General features: G+C 39.4%; 1 protein-coding gene across 1 annotated transcript in view; it reads left to right on the top strand.

The window, feature by feature from the left end:
* The window catches only part of kcnn1a (potassium intermediate/small conductance calcium-activated channel, subfamily N, member 1a), a 48,938-nt gene extending 30,324 nt beyond the window's left edge, over positions 1–18,614 (top strand). Inside the window, exons 6-11 of the mRNA XM_063886647.1 lie at positions 7,310–7,451; positions 8,197–8,307; positions 9,045–9,172; positions 9,651–9,659; positions 11,996–12,065; positions 14,410–18,614. Of these exons, the coding sequence (XP_063742717.1) occupies positions 7,310–7,451; positions 8,197–8,307; positions 9,045–9,172; positions 9,651–9,659; positions 11,996–12,065; positions 14,410–14,715 (766 nt within the window). The 3' untranslated portion in view covers positions 14,716–18,614. The remainder of the gene's footprint in view (positions 1–7,309; positions 7,452–8,196; positions 8,308–9,044; positions 9,173–9,650; positions 9,660–11,995; positions 12,066–14,409) is intronic.
* Positions 18,615–21,222: the final 2,608 nt, after the last annotated feature.

Below are 21,222 nucleotides of genomic sequence, written 5' to 3'. Positions count from 1 at the left end.
TTATTGTTAGAGTGCAATGGTATTGCTGTTGGTGCAACAGAATCATTTCATTCTCCGCGACTAATATAGGGCACAAAGACTAATTAAGTTTATCTTAATCACAAGCTGAAGTCTAGTTTCTGCGACACAGCAAGCCTTGGTTTGTATTTTATGTTATTTGGCTAAAGTGCAACACACCATCAGACCTCCACTTGTCCATGTTTGATTACCTGATGAGGGGTAATTGTGATATTTAGACCCTTGACTTCTCGAGTGGGTTTAAGAATTTTGTAACCAGATTTATACTTGGGCACAAAGCCAGCAGAGGAGGAAGGCTGCTAACTGTGTTCTATATATGTTTCAATTGAAGAGAATGGAATGAGACTTTACATATAGTACAATGAAAACCTTTCTCACAGTTTAGTTAAAGGGGCCCTATTATGCTTTTGGGGATATTCCCTTACCTGTAGTATGTTATATAGGTTTTTTCGCATGTGAATGTTCTTCTAAGACTAAAATCCCAAAGTTCCCGGCCAGAGGGAGTTTCTCTCCCACACACTCTCCCCTGCCTGAAACGCCTCCATTGGACTCCTTTGTTTACTTCCGTAATATAATGACTACACTTTGTAACTCTTGTTTCTATTGGCCAGCGCTCCAACACTTTGTATTTGATAGCCAAGGGGCGGGACATCTCCAAGTGGCTGACCAATCACAACAGAGATGGCAAGCTAACCAATCAGAGCAGACTGGGCTCGGACTGAGTTGGTTTGAAAAGAGATGCTGAAGTACAGGCACTATCAGACAAATAAAGCACTTATTGCACATTAAAGTATGGAAACATGTCACATTAGATATACAAAATACCAATATGAACCATGAAAATGAGCGTAATAGGACCACTTTACTATATACAGTGGGGCAAAAAAGTATTTAGTCAGCCACCAATTGTGCAAGTTCTCCCATTTAAAAAGATGAGAGAGGCCTGTAATTTGTATCATAGGTATACCTCAACTATGAGAGACAAAATGAGAAAAAAAAATCCAGGAAATCACATTGTAGGATTTTTAAAGAATTTATTTTCAAATTATTGTGGAAAATAAGTATTTGGTCAATAACAAAAGTTCATCTCAATACTTTGTTATATACCCTTTGTTGGCAATGACAGAGGTCAAACGTTTTCTGTAAGTCTTCACAAGGTTTTCACACACTGTTGCTGGTATTTTGGCCCATTCCTCCATGCAGATCTCCTCTAAAGCAGTGATGTTTTGGGGCTGTCGCTGGGCAACACGGACTTTCAACTCCCTCCAAAGATTTTCTATGGGGTTGAGATCTGGAGACTGGCTAGGCCACTCCAGGACCTTGAAATGCTTCTTACGAAGCCACTCCTTCGTTGCCCTGGCGGTGTGTTTGGGATCATTGTCATGCTGAAAGACCCAGCCATGCTTCATCTTCAGTGCCCTTGCTGATGGAAGGAGGTTTTCACTCAAAATCTCACGATACATGGCCCCATTCATTCTTTCCTTTACACGGATCAGTCGTCCTGGTCCCCCATGCTTCACAGTAGGTATGGTGTTTTTTGGATGCAACTCTGCATTCTTTCTCCTCCAAACACGATGAGTTGAGTTTTTACCAAAAAGTTCTATTTTGGTTTCATCTGACCATATGACATTCTCCCAATCCTCTTCTGGATCATCCAAATGCCCTCTAGCAAACTTCAGACGGGCCTGGACATGTACTGGCTTAAGCAGGGGGACAAGTCTGGAACTGCAGGATTTAAGTCCCTGGCGGCGTAGTGTGTTACTGATGGTAGCCTCTGTTACTTTGGTCCCAGCTCTCTGCAGGTCATTCACTAGGTCCCCCCGTGTGGTTCTGGGATTTTTGCTCACCGTTCTTGTGATCATTTTGACCCCACGGGGTGAGATCTTGCGTGGAGCCCCAGATCGAGGGAGATTAGCAGTGGTCTTGTATGTCTTCCATTTTCTAATAATTGCTCCCACAGTTGATTTCTTCACACCAAGCTGCTTACCTATTGCAGATTCAGTTTTCCCAGCCTGGTGCAGGTCTACAATTTTGTCTCTGGTCTCCTTTGACAGCTCTTTGGTCTTGGCCATAGTGGAGTTTGGAGTATGACTGTTTGAGGTTGTGGACAGGTGTCTTTTATACTGATAACGAGTTCAAAAAGGTGCCATTAATACAGGTAACGAGTGGAGGACAGAGGAGCCTCTTAAAGAAGAAGTTACAGGTCTGTGAGAGCCAGAAATCTTGCTTGTTTGTAGGTGACCAAATACTTATTTTACCAAGGAATTTACCAATTCATTCATTAAAAATCCTACGATGTGATTTTCGGGATTTTTTTTCTCATTTTGTCTCTCATAGTTGAGGTATACCTATGATAAAAATTACAGGCATCTCTCATCTTTTTAAATGGGAGAACTTGCACAATTGGTGGCTGACTAAATACTTTTTTGCCCCACTGTACTTTACAGCCAACACAGAAAGAGTTCAAATGTGTGTAAAACCTGGAATACTTCACAAAGTGGTGCTTTGAGCTAAATGCTAAAGTCTGCATGCTAAAAGTGACAATGATAATGCTAATGTTTGGCAGGTATAATGTTAACCATGTTGACCCTCTTAGTTTAACATGCTGACATTTGCTAACGAGCAGTAAATACAAATTATTGGGACTGTCCTTGGTTTTGTGGATATTAAAGGTCTCCTATTATGCTATATTTCAACAATATATTATAGGGCAATATCTATACAAAACATGTCTGTGAAGTGTTTTGCTCAAAATACCAAACAGATCACGCATTGTAGCATGCCTCATCCCCCTCTAATTCAGCCCTGTTCCTGAAGTGCTGATTCTGTGACTGTAGCTTTAAATATGAGCTAAACTGAGGTGAAGCTGGCCACGCCCCTTTGGAGGGCATGCATGATCTCTCTCTGAAGAGAGAAGTTTCTAATGGAGGAACTCGCTAAACGTTAGAACAGTGACATTTTATGTATCATATATACAACAACTCTAAGTCCCTCCTGCAGACATCCTGCTGAATACACAGACACACAGAGCTGCTCGAGGGGATTCAGCTCGCGACTGTATATTGCGGACGATGGGATGGGTTGTTTCATGCGTTTTGGACGTTGCCAAGCATTCATGTAAAGCCAGCCCACATTTCCGAAATGACGTCATAACCGAAGCAAATCTGGATCAGCTCGTTTGTACCCCCGTTTTTAGAGATGTGGGTAAGGAGGAAAAGAGAGAGGGTTGTATTTTCTGACACTTTGTGAGTCTCCTTACACACCGGGGACACATATTTATGTATAAAAGACAGCAAAAAGTGCATTTTGCATAATAGAGGACCTTTAAGTAAATCCAAAGTGATTTGACTGGATGAAGTTGCTAGAAACAAAGTTACCAAAGTTATAGCGATTCATCATATGCATTACATCAATTTGTGTTCTAAATTTCATGGCAATCCCTCCAACAGTTGCCCAGGCATTCTCATTAAAACCATAGTGGCACTAAAGGAACAGTTGGAACATCAGCAAAGTTATTAAGATTACTTCTCTGGGGATCCTGAATGCCTGCACAATAAAAGTGTGAATCCCTTCAAGAAGATGTATTTTAAAAGATAGACAGACAGACATTGCCATCAGAACTTATGCTAAAATCCCAAGCTTTGTATGTTCTGCAGTTTAAACATTAACAACAATATATTTTGCTGAAACTTCTATTGACTTAGTTTAGTTTTACTAAGTTGGGCTTTTTCTTTTACTTGAAAACTTTAAAATGCATTTATCATAACATCACTACAGTTTGCTTTGATTTTGCTGCTGCTTGCTTGTTTTTTTTTGCTTTGCATATTGGCTGCGCTGTAAAATTACCGTTAGGTTTTGCAGTTTTTTAATTAGGTCATCATCACTTTACGTTTAATCTGCTCATGTTTACTAAAACACTCCCCGAGGAGCATCCCAACATATTTGTCCCCGAGTAATCTCAGGCAGCGCTCAAATTGATTTATTTCAACAAGACTTGCACTCATTGAAAAATTGTTTTAATTTGTTTTTGTTGATGTGAAACCAAAATGCAAGGAGAAGAGGTGAAGTGCTGTTATTGTACTCAGGCGATAGCTGAGGAATGTTAAGCAGCGGCCTTCGAACGTTGAAGTTGTTTTCTTTGCTGTGGCAGACGACTGGCAGAGGAAAGTAGAGACCGAAGAAAAGAGGGCATGCTGTTGTAAAGGAAGTTTTAAACATAGATATACAGTAGAATCCGGTTTTGCATATTGGTCTCTCTAACAGATGTTTATTTTAGGGAAGGGACATTTTAATTTGTGACACCTCAAACTCTTCTTCTCTTCTCATATTAAGGCAGTGTGTCATGACAGTCTCACAGTCGGATGTATGTGAAGTACTCCAGAACAATATAAAAAAACAACACCAAAATGACATTTTAACCTTTAAGGTTATCCCTTTGAATGAAAGCATTGAGGGTGAAACATATTTATTTAGTTAGTTTTTAAGTCAAATATTCCTTTCAAAGGTGTGAATGTGTGTTTTTCTCATTTGATCCATCATCAGTGTTTGTTCAGAGGTTGTGTTTGATTGACTTTGGCCCCTGTATTTTCTCAGAACTATGCATCATGAGCTCATCGTCACACAATGGCGGTTAAATGAATTTAAAATCATATATAAGTGCACAGCAACACTGAGTGAGAGACTAGTTGATACATTGGTGATACTTTGAAGACATGGATGAGAGTTTTGTTATTATTGTGGCCCCTTGTAGTTTGATAGGTTTCTCTCATGTCATGTGAACCTTGCGCTACTCCCTCCTCTAACCCACCACAGACGCAAAGTTTCCTAGCTCATTCGGAAGTAAATCACATTATTTTATGTACAGTAGTGGATAAACAACATCATCTCTGAAATATTTGAGTAAGTGATTTTGGTTTAATGCTTTCGCTGCAGAGTGTCTGTCAGGGAGAATTTACCAGTGGGGGATAAAACTGTCTGCTATAGACACGATATACCTCTTGTCCTAGAACAGGTTGAAAGTGGTGCCAGCTCTTCTCCATGCTATTCCAAAACTTGACACAGTATATTGAGAGCCTTAAAACGCTATCGATCAGCTCCCTATTCAGCCTCTGTCTCTCTTCGCTTACGGCTGTTTCTGCTCTTGTTTTTCCTGAGTCGAGAATAATTGAGATATGCGCGTTGGAAATGTATTTCCACAATTATGAAACCCTACAGTCTAAACAAAAAAAGTTGTATTGCTTTAAAAAATCTAAAACGATGCCTTCTGCTTTTTAGTCAAAGCTTATTTATGTAGGTATATTCACAACAGAGAAAATATAATGCACTATAATGCATTGTTAACTACTATATGGCACGTTCCTGCTAGCCTCTAAGACATGACTCACTCTCTGCTTCCCTTGATGACAAGATGAATGAAATTAACATACTAGTCACTTGTAATTACAATATTTAGCTAGCTGATCAAGTTTAGCCCCCTGGCAGCTATCAAAGGGCAGCTGGCGAAGTGTTGGGATGCAGGTAAAAGAGACAGGGGTGTCAAATTCAATGAGCTTCTTCCCTTGTTACTCATCTGATCCGACACCACTGTTTACAAATGAACCCCTGTTCACAAAGCAGTACAATCCCCTCCACCCGGTGATACTGCAGTATTTGTCAGAGGTTGTTTTTCTATCTCTAAGTGGACCCTATGTTTTTCCCTCCCCTGCTCTCAATATACTGGTTTTGAAGCATGCAGGATGCAGACATCTTTTTTATTCCTGCATGGTATTGCACAGACTGCTTCTCTGCATGTCATTTAGGAAGCTTGAATCCCACAAACCGCACACTTTTTGTCATTTTGGAGGGGAGAAAAGATGCTCACACATTGTTTGTTTTCCTGACTTTGAGCATGAAAAGACACCTGTGATAGAGGGAGTTAAAAAACCTACAGAAGGCATGATTAGTTCATATTTGATATGTGCTAACAATAGGATGTCTTGGAGGAGAAAGAGGATCTGGCATTTGTCTTCGTTTGGAAAAGAAAACCTAAGGAACTCAGCGTAAAGTACTCCAATCTCTAATTAGAGGTGATGGTTCCGGCCATTTTGAGTCCACATGCTGATACACCGCTGGGTAGTTTGATGTTAGCAATTCATGATTGGCTCTATCAGAATCTCCTTTAGAAAAGCTTCAACAAAATCCCAAGAAATTAGACTCCATCTCAGTTGTCCTGTCAGAAGGATGGTGGCGAGATGTTGTCTTAAAGTGTTTAATGAAGATTTGATTTTAACTCAAAAATTAAATCTTATGTAATCTCCTCCTAGACAGCCCATTGGGAATAATTAGACGAGTTGAATGAGGGGTGGATGAGCCAGATGGACTTTTGTCTTGCTGCAAAAGGTATGGGACTGTAATCATCAATCCAGCTTTATACAGTGTGTGTTTATTCTACAGAAATATCTTTGCATATGCACTGTGGGCCTTTGGACTGACAATTCAAGCATCGCTGTCAGCTATTTTCAGCAAACAACATGTTTGAAGTGATGATTTGCATTGTTAAACCTTTTTTTTCGGGCAGTGTAAACTCTTTGGAGGGAGATTTGCAGCAAACCGTGACCAATAAGCCAATTGTTGGTTTGATTTAATGCAGCTCTATGTGCATTTTTGGTTGCTCTGACATTACATTTGTTGAGTTGTCACATTCAAATCCCGTCTGACCTGCGGTGCTCTTTATCCAGTCACTCACAGCGACATGGCCCGTCTCTTTGTCATCTGAAAGATGTTGTCTAAAATTGTCATTTCTATGCAAATGTACGACAAGAGTAAGTGATTTGGCCTCAAACTCATTTTTGAATGCTCCTTCATATCATTCCTCTCAGCAAATGGTTATTATTTTCAAATTGACAGACACTGAAAATGAAACATGCTCTCTCAACAAACTTTTTCTTTGTTTGCCCAAACTGTCAGTTTAAGTTTTTTACCCATCAAACATGTTTCTCTTTTCAAATTTCTTAATTACTCAAAGAAATATCCTGCAAATCCATTGGATCTCATTTCCTCTTTTTTTTTTTTTTTTTTTACACAGAATGGACATTTTTTAAACTCTAGGCTTTTACAAAACAGGTGTAACACCTTGCACCAGGATTTTTTGACCTCCTCCTCAACCTCTTTCTCAATCTTCACCCCCTCCACCCACCATCCCTGTTTGGTTCACACAGCACCACATCATTCTCCAGCATGCTCACTTTCAAGAAACTGTGTGTGGTTTTATTAACTTTTTGTATCCCGATTCTGCTTATCTTCATCACTTCAGGTATCATGACAAACAGGAAGTGACCAGTAACTTCCTGGGAGCCATGTGGCTCATCTCGATTACCTTCCTCTCCATCGGCTACGGTGACATGGTACCACACACGTACTGTGGGAAAGGTGTGTGTCTGCTTACAGGGATTATGGTAGGTTCCTCTCTTCTTCAGACATAAATATCCAACACTCTCACAGGAACATTTGATAACTGACTGCAAGCCACACTCTGTATTAGGTTAGTAAAAAGCAGTAATATTAAGTTGAATGTAATATTTTTTATTTAAATTCAATATTATTGCTTGCAACTAACCATATACAGTTATGTGTAATCTGTTGGCGTAATACATTTAAAGGCAACGTTTCATTTATTTTAGTTTACTGCACAAGCAACACAACTTTGAGATAACTAAATAAGTCTACCTGTGCAGAAATACTCAAATATTGAGTTGAGTTGATAAATATTGGAAGATCAAATATGATTAAGTAGTACTGTAGCTTGAGTGATTTACAATCACCTGCATACTTGTTTTTATTACAAAGTACAATTATTTTTAGACAGCCTATTTTACATCAGATATATTTTGTCCTGCTGAATACCATCAATTTCTGTCCAAAAATGTTATAACAACAAAGTTATTGTGAGTTTTTTTGCCAACTCAAACAGTGGCTTAAATAAAAACAAAAGCTCAGTTTCACTGTTCTTTAAGCTTGTGTTTCAGTAGAGATTTAAGCACATTACCAAATGTAACTTCATTGTTAAATACCTTTAATGACTGCTTTGTCATGTTTCCTAATTGGTAATTTCTTTTCTTTATCAATGTAGTGAAGATACATTTTAAAAAGCTCACAAACACAATGTTGCTGTGTTTGTTTGTATGTGTCTTTGTGCAACAGGGAGCTGGTTGCACTGCACTGGTGGTTGCAGTGGTAGCCAGGAAGCTGGAGCTGACCAAGGCTGAGAAACACGTCCACAACTTCATGATGGACACACAACTCTGCAAACGAGTGAGTCACAGCATGCCACTGCATTCAAGTTATTTGGGTTAAATAATGATGGGTTTTTTCCATTTAATTTAGGACTGTCAATGTATTTTAGAGGACTAAAAAGCTAGACTAAAATTAGATCTGCAGGCATGTATATTTAGATCCACACACCAGACGCAGAGTTCTACAGAAGTAAAGTTTTTCAAACCCTTTTCAGAGGTCAAATTAAAAACACTGTCAAAATACAAAAGAAAATAAACAATTCTGAAGGTTGAAAAAAAGTAGACTTTTTTTCCGTCTCTTATTCTGCTAATTATCCTGTGACTTTTTGTATTTATCTTGAGATCCCTTTAGGGTGCTGACCCCCTGTATAGGGACCCCTGGTATACACTTTATCCTCCTTATACAATTCAAATCTCCTGTGTTGATACTAATCTTAATGTCTAACATAGTAAAAATGTAAAGTTCTAATTAAGGAACATCAACTGTCACATTTTTTTAAAGGTCAAATCCCTCCTGAATAGGAGCAGTTTAATAACCTTTTATTACTATTTACCCTGTAGTTTTATGTTGATGTTTCTTCTCCTAGATTTGTATTCCTTGTAACTCTGGTTAATTTGTAATAAATACATAGCTTTTAACTCAGGTTTAAGTTGAGCTATTTCTTACTATTTATTATGTATTCCTGAGTTTCAAATCTGAATTTCTAAACATGGAGCTACTGTACATCGTATGTCTTTCTCAACATTGCTCCTCAGGTAAAGAACACAGCTGCCAATGTACTCAGGGAAACATGGCTCATCTACAAACACACAAAGTTGGTCAAGAAGATAGATCACGCCAAGGTGCGGAAACACCAGCGCAAGTTTCTCCAAGCCATTCACCAGTAAGTCCTGCTCTGCATTTGCTTTGTGTAATCTAATGTGTTGTAAAATGTTTGACAGTAATATCAATTTTTCACCAAGAGCGACCGAGGGGAATCACTCAGCATGCCCCAAAAGACTACAGTATTTCAGTGAACAATAGTTCTTAAGATGTGATTTGTGGAAGATAACATTTACACTGTGTTATTAATAGTTGTGTTGCTTATAAACCTGTGAGCTGTAGTCATAGCTGATAACAATATTAGCGTACAATTTCCTTTGATTGTGTTGCTCACACACATGTTAACTCTTACACACCAATCCACACACTGCAATCTAGTGTAATGGTCCTTCCTATCCCCCTCCCCGTCTCCCTCTCCCTCCAACCCCCTTTTACCCTGTGCTTACAGTGAGAAGTGTAATGGTTTCACTCGTTTCGTGAATGTCGTGGGGTTAAAACTCTGTACTGTGTTCTGTCTTTGTTTTGCTCTATCACTGCAGAGCTCAGAAGTAAGTTGAGTCTTCTATGTATCCTCCTCCTACTGTTTCCTCAACATCCTCCTCCTCTCTCCATGTTTGCGTTTGACATGCATGAAGAAAAGCATTTGCTACCAAAAAAAAGAAAAAGATGCTGAATTGTTTTAGTTTTTTTTCTTTACTTTAGTGTTCCATTTACTTCCCTCTCCCTCCCATCTTCCCTTTTGAATGGAATGAAAAAAAAGCATCAACATTTTGCCACCGGTGTCGATAGTGGAGGATTGTCTGGAGAGAACGTGTGAAAGAAAGAAACATCTTGCACAGAATGAGCTTGGAGCTTTGTTGGTCAGCGGTTCATAATCATCTACGGTGTACTGTACAATGTTGCCCATGATTAATATAGCTGCTCTGGAGGCTATATTAACCTGCATCAACAGAACTCATCCTACACAACTGATGGTTTTGTGGTGACATGAACATGAACACACTGACAAAATCACACCCTGTCATATAACATCGTTTTGAGTTAGGTTCTTATGTTTGCTGATTTAATAATAATAGTGAGGCCCTTTCCTATAGTGTGTTATATAGGTTTGTGTGCATGTAAATGGTCTGCATAGGTTAAAATCCCAAAGTTCCCTCCAGAGGGAGTTTCTCTCCTACACACTCCCCCCTGCTTGAAACGCCTCGATTGGACTCCTTTGTCTACTTCCTGGATTTAGTGACATAGCTATTGGCTAACGCTCCAACACATTTTACGTGATAGATTAAGGTGTTGGATATCTCTAAGGTAACCAATCAGAGCAAACTGGGTTCTGGCTTGAGACAGGGGGTGAAAAAAGGTGCAGGCAGGACGAAAAAATAAAGAGCTTTTTGAACATTAAAGCATGTAAACATGTCACAGTAGAGACAAAAAATACTAAAATGAAGACAAAATTAGCATAATAGGGCCCCTTTAACTTTCCTTTCTTATTTGACATAAAATGCCAAGGTTTTCAAGACATTGATGATACAGCACAAAAAGACGAGGCACACCACATAGGTTGTTGTTTTATGGAATCAAATTGTACTCTTAATGCATTACACTGATAAGCAGTGCTTTTAACTTTTAGCCCCTATTCCTCGACATCCATGAGAGAAAACAAAGTGCAGCAAACAAACACACACAAGCTGAAACGGCTTCCCACAGAGATAGAGCCCTTAGCGAGCAGTGTCACTCTGCTCTGAAATACTGATTTGCACATGAATAAATGCCCTTGAATGTCATCCTGTCTCATAATTTGCCGAACAGGGAAATTCTTCCTCACTCACGTCCAAATGATGGCTGTGTGATGCCACCGCTAACAATGACACATTATCCGCATCAGCGCTAACAGTTCTTATGGGGCCGTAATGTATTTGATTAGAGATAAAGAGACACAATGTAGAAAGCATCACAAAACATGTCCGATGTATCACTCCACAAGTTATTTGAAATGTCAATGTTGGCGTATATTAAGCAGTGTCATTAGAGAGTTTTGTTTTTTGCCAGCTCCATCTTTTATGTGTGGCATCGACACACATACACACATCAACCCATGTACACAAACACACACCGAGAGACTGGCATTTCATTGTGCACAAAGTCACTCACAGTCACTGCACGCTTACTGAATGACCAGTGTGTATATATGAAGTCCTACCACTGAGCTGTGTGTAGCACTGACAAGGGGCATGTCATCTTTTTCCTTTTTCAATGTCTTACTTTTGGGTGAAAAAGATGAGAATGTTTTGATTTCCAACTGATTTTGGGATTTTCTTGTATGGAAGCATATTTCATTCTTGCTAACAAAAGAATAATCCATCATGTTTTCCAATGGTAGTTTACCTTTGTGATTTAAATTAAAGGTTTTTATTGATAACTGGATCATTTCTCAATATTTAAAAGTTTAAGATGAAAATGTGTACCTTGTTAAACCGATTAACTTGGTGGTCTTTATCTTTTTTATCAAGTCAGTGTAGTATGCTTCCGTAATTTTGCATGTTTTGGTTGGTATTGCATTGACCAAGACCAGGAATGCTTGTGTATATATATACATATCTTTATATATGTATAAATACAGTGAAGTACATATATTTAAGATGCATGCAGGCAATCCTCTCTATTTTCAATGTCATCATCCAGAGAGCACGCCTGATAAAAAATGTGTTCCTCCTTCCTCTTCCCTACTGGCCCTCTCTTCCCCTCATCCCCCCCAAACAATCTGTCTCTCTCTACTATCTATTCCGTTATTCCCCACAACTCCTTTTCTTTGCATCCTCCTCTTTCTCCTTTCTCCACCTCCTTCTTCCCTCTTCTTCCTGTTCCCACCTCCCTTTGCCTTTACAAGACTGCGCAGTGTGAAGATGGAGCAGCGGAAACTCAATGATCAGGCCAACACCTTGGTGGACCTCGCAAAGGTAAGTCTGCCTTTGGATGTAACTTTTTTAAGTGGCTAGAATCAATATTTTTAGTTTAGTTTAGTCAGTAATTACATGACTACTTTTATACAAAAAGAGTGTGTTTAACCAAGTGAACAATCTGCCCTGCACTTAATGGCATGCCCCCAGTTTAGAGAAGCAGACTAGAGTTATAGCATTGAAGCTCAGCAGTGCTCGGGGGCAGCAGCAAAACATATTTTAGCCACCTAAAAGAAAGGCTTACTATAAAAACCTCTTAACAGTTTAAGTGTACGCTGTCTGAGTGCCTTTTCTGACCACAAACTGAGCTGTTAAATGCCAACAGAGATATTTTGCTGCTAAACAAGGCTCCCTTCTACCAGATGGAGGGTGTAAATACAGAGGCAGGCTTTGAAACAAACTCCCCTCTCTCTGGCAGAAACAGGAAATGCCATAACTTTTCGTAGCAACGGTTTCAAATCAGTATCTCTTGGACAAAAAAAAAAAAAAAAAGACTGAAATATAACTCCACAAATCTTTAATTGCGTTTCATTTTTTGCAAACCTCTTTTTGTTTGAAAATCTAAAGTTGGTAAGCTCCTTAGTTTTTGCAACAGTCCCTGTAAATATACACATTTTATAATAAAATGCACTCGTCGTAGGCTGTAAAATTCGTCTTGCCCAAAAATCTATCTTCTGGCTGTTTGAGGAGTTTGAGAATCATGATCCTAACCCAACACTGTGGTCAGTATGTGTCTGTAGGAGGTTGAATGCAGCCGGGGTAGCTTCTGTTTTACTGTAGAGGCATCAGCTGACCCACCAGAGCAGAGAGGGGGTTCAAAGGGAGGTGCCTGACTGCAGCCTCATTTGATGTGAATGGCATTTGCACTCCAGTGTGTATTTTAGAAGGTTCTAAGGCCAACTCCTTTAATGTGTGTTTACTTGCCCTTACTCTGCTCAACGGTCAGATCCATCTCTGTTCACCCTACAGTAGTTTAATGGCTCAATGACTCTTTGTTAAGCCCTATGGTGAAGTAACCCTTTGATTTCTGGCTTAAACACAAGTCAGAAATCACTTACTTTGTCTGTGAAAGGCCTTCACACTCTTAACTGGGGACCATTAAATTGTATGCCACATGGAAATTAATTTGTGATAAAGAATACACATTTATAGGCTTTATATAGTTTTGATATCATATAATATTGGCATAGTCTGAGTAGAATAATAACATGCAGATAGCACATACGTTAACCAACCCTGGCCCCATTGCATCCACTGTCGAACAATAAGTGCCTAAATAATAGAGACGCTTTTCATTATATGAATGATTTGTGTCAAGCGCATACATAAAGCATTAAAGGCCTTCTCCGGCTATAAATGGATTGGAGAAGCTGGTAGGGAAACGGTGGGAAGATAAAATCAATGCTGACTTGCTGAAAGTATACAGCTACCCTTCACACTGCTTCCTGTCATTATTCCTTCCTCTTCAGACTGAGTAAGTCATATTTAGACTGGCTACTTATGTAATTTAAGACATGAAAGGCTTTTTCCCAGCCAATGTCCACATACTGCACAACCTGTCAAGCCCATTTTTCCCTGGGAAAAATACCCAGTAACACCCACTAACATCTGGCTTTTGTCTACAGTGGGAAAGGTTACAATCAGCAATTATTAGCAGTCGCAGGTATTCGTCAGCTCCCCTTCCAGTTGCAGTGAGGAAAACATTACCCGGGTGGTCACAATCAAATTCTGGCGTGATTCTATGTGATACACACTAAAGTGAATATTAAACCAACAGACATTTGGGCAATTATTATAATTTGATGAACATACAAGTAATATAATTTCCTTAAAGTCACCCGACTCCATTGACAAAAAGTATATTAATTTGCTGCTTAATATAATAAACACCTCATCCATCGTTATAAAACTGAATGAAACTAACATTTTTGTATTTTTTCTGGTTCAACAATCACCAACTCTTATTTAAGATTTGAAAGAGAGACTAAGTAGCCACCCTAACATTGAGCTACTAACGTGCTTCAAGTGTAGGCTGTCACGTCCCTAATTTTAACGTGACATGGCTGAAAAGACAAAATAAAGACATACTTGTTTACTGGGAATGAGACGAGTCAATCCATTATTTTATCAGGTTTTTTTGTGCTTAAGAAATGAACATATGAGCTTATTCAGGAGAGAAAGGGGTGTACATTAAATGTGTTGCATCTTTCCCTGTGTTTATTAAGTTGTCAAATATGTTGTGTTTTTATCTTCCTCTTTTGCGCGGCGCTCCTCTTCTTCCCCTCTCTGTCTCTGTCCTGTTCCTGCACCTCACCAAACACATTTACTTTCTCTCCTTCATTAGACCCAGAATGTGATGTATGACCTGGTGTCAGAGCTGCAGGAGCGCAGTGAGGAGCTGGACAAGCGCATCGGCACATTGGAGGACAAGCTGGACTCGGTGACGGGCAGCCTGCAGGCGCTGCCCTGCCTCATCTCCCAAGCCATAACCCAGCAGCAGCAGGACTTCCTGGATGGCTTTGTTCACCGCTTTCGGCCCGCCTCACTAGCCTCTGAGCGCTCTGAACGCTCTGAGCGATCGTGGACTTCCACCGCCCGAAGGCGGCGCTCTCCCTCCACAGCACCACACACATCCTCTGATAGCGGATAACCTTGACAAACCGTCGGGTCTCACCTTTCAAAAACCAACTCGCCACCTCACTCCTATCCAAAGCCGTCCCTGTAACCGCTGGCGAGTCCATGTCTGGACTGATAATGAACCCATATCTTGACCTCTGACCCGTTCCTTGCCCTTATTCTCTCCCGCCCATCCATCTTCTCTCCCCTTCCTCCCCATATCAAATCCAAATACCAATTCCTCTGTGACTGGGCGACTCAGCACAGGACTGGATCAGAGCTACTCCAAAAGAACAAAGAAAAGCAAACAAAGACTTCAATCGAGAAAAAACACAAATGCATCCAAAAAAAGAAAAAGAGAAAGAAAAAAATTTAAAAATGACTGAAAAACCGAGATAAAGTAGAGATATGGTTTATGTTTTAGCCATTGTATGGCTGTTCAAGTTAGCTTTTTTGTAAAAGCCCTTGTATAGTTAAAAAATGAATGAGTTCAGGGTCGCTGGGGTGAGAGCTGGCTATCACACCGGAGAGTCCTTAACCACAAGTGGGGAAGTTGGTCTATGGAGACGAGAGCCTCGGCTCACTTACTGGCCCTCTGAGGCCATGGAGGACATCCGACCACCCATCCGTCCGTCTATCTGTTTGTCCTGTGACAAACCATTGGATTTCCCTTTCAAAAGACTTGTGTCTTTCCCATGTAGGGTGAAAGCTTTAGATAAGGCTTCGAAAGCTCTGGCTTCAGGTCAGTGTTTGAAAATGCACTTAAGGGGGAGGGGAAACTGTCACACAAAAGAAGAGCAAAGGGGATGCATATGGCATTACTACTGGGTAGGAAAATTTACACAGTTGCCAACTTAAAGGTTTCAGCTTCCTTGTTCTTACCAAGGGAAAATGAGAGCGACTATCTTTTTTAGTTACATATTGACATGTGATTTTTCAGTGCCTGAATGTATAAATAGTAGAGGGTTATTTAATTACTAATTTCAGAGCTTTTTTACGATGTTAACAGTCTGAATACAGCATTGCATTCCTTTTTCAGATACATTCCTCCAAAAATTTAAAGAAAATGTCTTAACGTAATGCATAACATTGCCTCCATTACACAGCAACTCTAAATGTTTGAATTTTTTTATTTCTATTTCTACTAACACCGTGGGTTAGGATGAAGTTCAGAGACTAAAGCAAAAGGGAGACATTCTGAGTGAATATTTTTGAGTGTGTTTGTCAGAGTTCACTTTTAGCTCAATAGTGCACACTCATACACACAACGATGAAATATGTAGTAGACTACCTTTCTAACCACCACTAATTAGAGCTTCCTGTGGTCTTCAGTTAATGGCATGGCTTGAGGTCTGCCGGTATGTGTGGCCACACAGGCAGACATCACTGGTATGCATGGGTATGTGAAAAAATGGCAGTGGATCACATTCTTCCTCGGATGGCTTGATGATTTTATTTTGACTTTTATTACGTTTAATTTTGTTTGGGTTGCCTTTCTTTCCTTTTTTCTACTAAAACTTTTTTACTAGGATACCTAGGGTTTTAAGAGTTGCAGAAGCTAGAGAGTTGCAGTAATGTGATTCTGAAATGCATTCCCTGTTTAAAATATGAGGTGAAGAATTCATCACTATTATAAAAGGATACAAATAAAAGTGCTGAAGAAACTTGGATGAATGGGTCCCTCTGCAAATTTAAAGTAATAGTATTGGGAAATACATCAATTTTCTAGCCAAGTGTTTGATGCAAAGATTGATACAATAGTGTAAATATGAAGCTACTGCTAGAAGCTGGTTAGCTTAACTTAGCTAAGCTTAGCTTGGGGTCAAGACTAGAAACAAGGGGAACAGTTTGCCTAGCTCTTTCTAAAATCAATACATTGATCTTGGTTGTTTAATCCCTACAGAAAACTGAAACAAAATAGTCTCTGCTGGTTGCCATGGTAAATGTTTTAATTCTAAAATTACCTAGTGACTGCTGTTGGTAGCTTCTTATTTACCGAAGGAGTGCTGTCAATCATTTCATCTAACTCTGAGCACTCAAGTGAATAAGCTTATTTTCCAAATTATCAAACTATTCCTTTAACATTACAGTATTAGGCCCCCAGTGTGGTGTCTTTTTAAAAGACATTATTACAAATTGACTGTGATAGAGGATTTAAAACATTCTAAATTTGAACGGCACGGTGAATGATGCTTTTTAGAGTTGTAAGTTACTTTTTGAAGAGAAATATCGAGGATGTTTAAAGCTATTTTTTCCAGAGAACATATAAAAGGCAGATCAGGAAGTCAGCGGGTTAGCGGGCTAGCATGCTGTCCTAAAGTAGTTTGAATGGTAGATAACTCTCATACGAAAAAAGATGTTGGAACTAAAACAGCATCTTTTAAAACCCCTAATATATAAATAGGATCATATATTTTGCCGGAACTTAATTATTTCCAAGATGCTATGATTTGAATTGGGGCAATGTCTAAACCCTGTAAGCGAGGTCATTCTCCAACAGGCTCTGGACAGGCCGAAGAGCACTTCATTTAAGAACACATTCAGGTTGCTATGAGTGGATCTTAATCAAGCATGAATATTAGCTTTTTTCCTTTCAACTTGAGTTGATGAAGCATGACTCTTTACTGCCCCCACCTCCAGCCACTTCTCTTACAGTGCTACACTCCACCCTCCCAGTATAAAAGGATATATTATGCCATAACAGTCTCTGTTTAGATTATGCATAGACTGTTTCAGTCAGTGTCATCCATTGAGTCAGGATGGCTAACGAAAGACTGTCTGCTTGATTTTGACCTTACCTGCCTTTGTGTCACAGGTCTCCACCTTATCATTGCATTGAAGATGTATCATTGCATTTGTCATCTGTCATCATTAACAACTTCAGTCACCCCCCAAACACAAATAGGCTTCCCAAATGACCAGCAACAAATACCTTTGAGGGGTTTGAAAGAAAAAAAAACTAAACAGGAAGAAGCAGGGGAACCCTCAGGTCATGTTTCATGTTGCACTCAGTGTGTAATATTCAGCTACACCAGAAAGGATCACAGATGCTGGAGTGTTGTCCCAAGAGATGTAAAAGTGTGAAGGAGTTCATCCTTCATCAGGCGGGGCAAGACTAGCTGGGGAAAAAATTGCGAAAGATGAGAATAGTAGCTAATTTTTACTGACAGACGTTCTTTTTTTTGCCCAGCGGGGTTGTGAAGAGCAAGAGTGGGTGTCTAGTAAATGTGACCTCATTGTAGATGTCGAGTAAACGGGACAAATGGTGAGCCGCAGGGATGAAGGTAGCCGGGAGCCCGCACAGCAGGTTGCAAATATGCAGTAGAATAAACATCTAGAAAGGAAATTACATATTATACAAATATTATATCTGATTAATTTCACTTTTTTTTTTGCTAATGGAGGTACAATCAGGTTCAGTTTTTTTACCCTGTTGTAAAGGTTGGTTTTCTTCTGCACTCCTTATCCTGTCAACAACAAAGTCCTGCCAAAACACCATTCCAATATCTAATAGTGACCCAATTTTTCTCCACTAGGAAATAAAAAATGCACAGTATTTTGTAGTGAAGTGAGGGACATTCATAATGTTATTCTGATGATGGTAGATGAGTCAAAGTGATAAACGCATCCCAGAGTCTTTTTAATTATCCTGAAAAGTAGGCTTTCCTCATAGAGCAGGAATAAAAACACACTTCTACTGAATAAAAACCCCAAAAAGTGAAGAAATGTAACCCAACCATTGTTCTGTGTACACTGCCACATGATGCATAATGTACGTAGTAGCACTGGAATAAATCAACTTTTAATGGATGGCAAATGGGTTCCACATGTTCTCTGTATACTGTTCGCTGTTCCTTCATTTTGCAGGTGAACTTTTGTCCTAGCAAGGAGAGACACCAAGGTCAAATCATTAAAGACTTTCTTCAGCTATGACCATCACTCTCTTCTTTTTGGCAGAGTATACGTGCATAACCTCCGATCTGAAACTTTTTCACACAAAGGAAAGGGAAACAGCAGCAGCTTAAAGCTAATCGTTACAGTGAAAGGTGAGTTGGCACATGTGTTGACAGATACAGACATTACTTGTCTCTTCCTGGAAAACTGTGAGTCAGGGACATCCTAAAACATGATTACAGGAGGATGTATTGACATAAACATCGCTCCAGAGGACACACAGCTGCTGAGGCGCTGTTCCAAGGTGAACTATGAGCTGTACACAACACACACATACACACAAAGCCATTAATGTTCAAATAACAACTACTATTCTTGTCCACATGCACAAACAAGGCTCAGCCTGGTTAATTACAGCCAAATCAGGAGGGACTTGGCAGCAGAACAATATCCCGCAAGAGTGGCAGAGTCAGTCACCCTGCAGTTGTTGCTATACAACCCCAAACAAATGCAGCATAGGAAACACAGCTCCTCTGCTCCTCATCCCTCCTACATGAGTACCACATCATTAAATATAGTGTTTTAATCCTTTCATTTATGGCAATGTGTGATTTTAAACATGCAATCATAAATCAGAATATAGTTTCACAGTGCAAAGTTATACATTGGTATATTAAGGTCATTTTAGCCATAGTTGCCCAGGCTTTCCGAAGCAGGTGCTTTCCATTATTTATCTCCGTAATATGTCTGTATCTTAAGTAGCCTAGTAAATTCATCCAGCTACTCCTCATTCTTGTGTGTAAAAGGCAAGAAAAGAGGCATCATTACCACAGATCCACCATAGAGGGTACTGATGATTGGTCAACGGTGAGACAAGACAAGAAGGTAGACTGAAAATGACCCTCGGACCGGGGATGGTTGGAGTGAAGGGAATCGGCTTGCAGGGTGTTTAGGATCATCCCAGAGTGTGAAAAGGTCCTTCGGGAACAGCTTGAGGCCAGCAGAGGAAGTAATAATGAATTGAATGTCTGCCCTGGAAGCTAATAGCTAGCAGCTGCATTATTCTTAATGCCCTCCCTATCACTTTCAGCTACCATGGTTTGGCATACACTTTTCAGATAGAATAACACTATCGATCTTGGTTTTTGGCCCTTTTTAAAGCACCATGCTGTAGTTGTTGAAAGTGGGTGTGAAGGGCTTTTTATTCCAATTATTATTATTAATAAAAATTATTAAAATTATTATTATTATATTATTTCCAATTGTTTTTTTGGGGTGTCGTTTATTCAGCATCAATCATTTCTCTCTTTCTGCCTGCTATCTTGTTGCTGGTTTTTCTCTAAAGGCAGAATGAACTGATACAAATGAACTTGTCTTTCGGAGGCTGCCAGAGCTTCTCTGCTTCATTTACCTCTGGAAGAAGGAAGGCCCCTCAAGCCATGTGACAGGACTTCATGCATAAAAGTGCACATGTATTTAGAGTGTGAGTATGTGCATGTGTACACTGAGATACATACACATAATGTATACATACAGCTTCCCATTTGTCCTCATCTCGACAGAATCATTTAAGCCAAGGCTAGAAACTCAGATCCATGATCACATCACTCACTAGAACTGTTTTATCAGAGATAAAGATTAATTTACTCCATACAGGCACCTATACTTACTGTACATCACTCACTGCTGCCTCATGTGTATGCTTGATCAAACAGTGGATCACCATTTAATGACGCATTAAAGTCAATGCTATTTATCGATACCTTTGACCCTTTAGAAACCAATATAAGATTGCTTGTAGGTCAATGGAATATACAGATTATTTGTATAGCACATTTCATATACCAAGGCAGTTAAATTACTTCACAAAAGGCAAAAACATAAAACAAATACAGTAAAAACTAAATGAAGTATAATCACATAAACAAAATAAGATAAAATACAGAAAGTTGCCCCACATCCAAAGAAATGAAATGTAAGCCAGATTGCTGTGAAAATATATTCAATCAAAACAACACACTAGAAGCGCTTCAGTGAATTATTCCTGTTTCAAGTCATTGCTAAGCTAAGCTAAACTAAGCTAAACTAAACTAAGCTAAGCTAAGCTAAACTAAACTAAGCTAAACTAAACTTAGTTAAGCGAAACTAAACTAAGCTAAGCTAAACTAAGCTAAGCTGAAGTATCAGCAAGAAAGAAAATAATAATTTCCTGAAATTCCAAGCAATTCCTTTGATATTTGTATTACTCACTAAGAATTTATATCACTTGTTCTACGCACATCTGTTGAGGGGAGATGGGGGGGATAAGGTAAAAACATTAATGTTTTCAGATGTTAAACATATTATGCTTCACTGGACAGCACCACTGTGTCCTTTTTTTGCTTAGCTATTTTACATGTTAAGTTTGTTCTTTATATACATTACGGCATTGTTCCAAATATTATTTGCAGCTGAACAGACACCTGCCGGCAGTCGAGTATGTGTGCGGCAACAACAGATGAGGTAGCTCTGGGCCAAAGCCACTGGTGGGACTGGATACTCACTGGAGAAGTGGGTTGCAATCTGTGTATACTGTACTACTGGCTATGAGTACTGCTGTGTGTGTGTGTGTGTGTGTGTGTGTGTGTGTGTGTGTGTGTGTGTGTGT

Source organism: Eleginops maclovinus, chromosome 6 (genome assembly GCF_036324505.1).
Source record: "Eleginops maclovinus isolate JMC-PN-2008 ecotype Puerto Natales chromosome 6, JC_Emac_rtc_rv5, whole genome shotgun sequence".
Lineage (NCBI taxonomy): Eukaryota > Metazoa > Chordata > Actinopteri > Perciformes > Eleginopidae > Eleginops > Eleginops maclovinus.
Note: the sequence above shows the minus strand (reverse complement) of the source record. Positions and strands in the feature narration are given on the sequence as shown.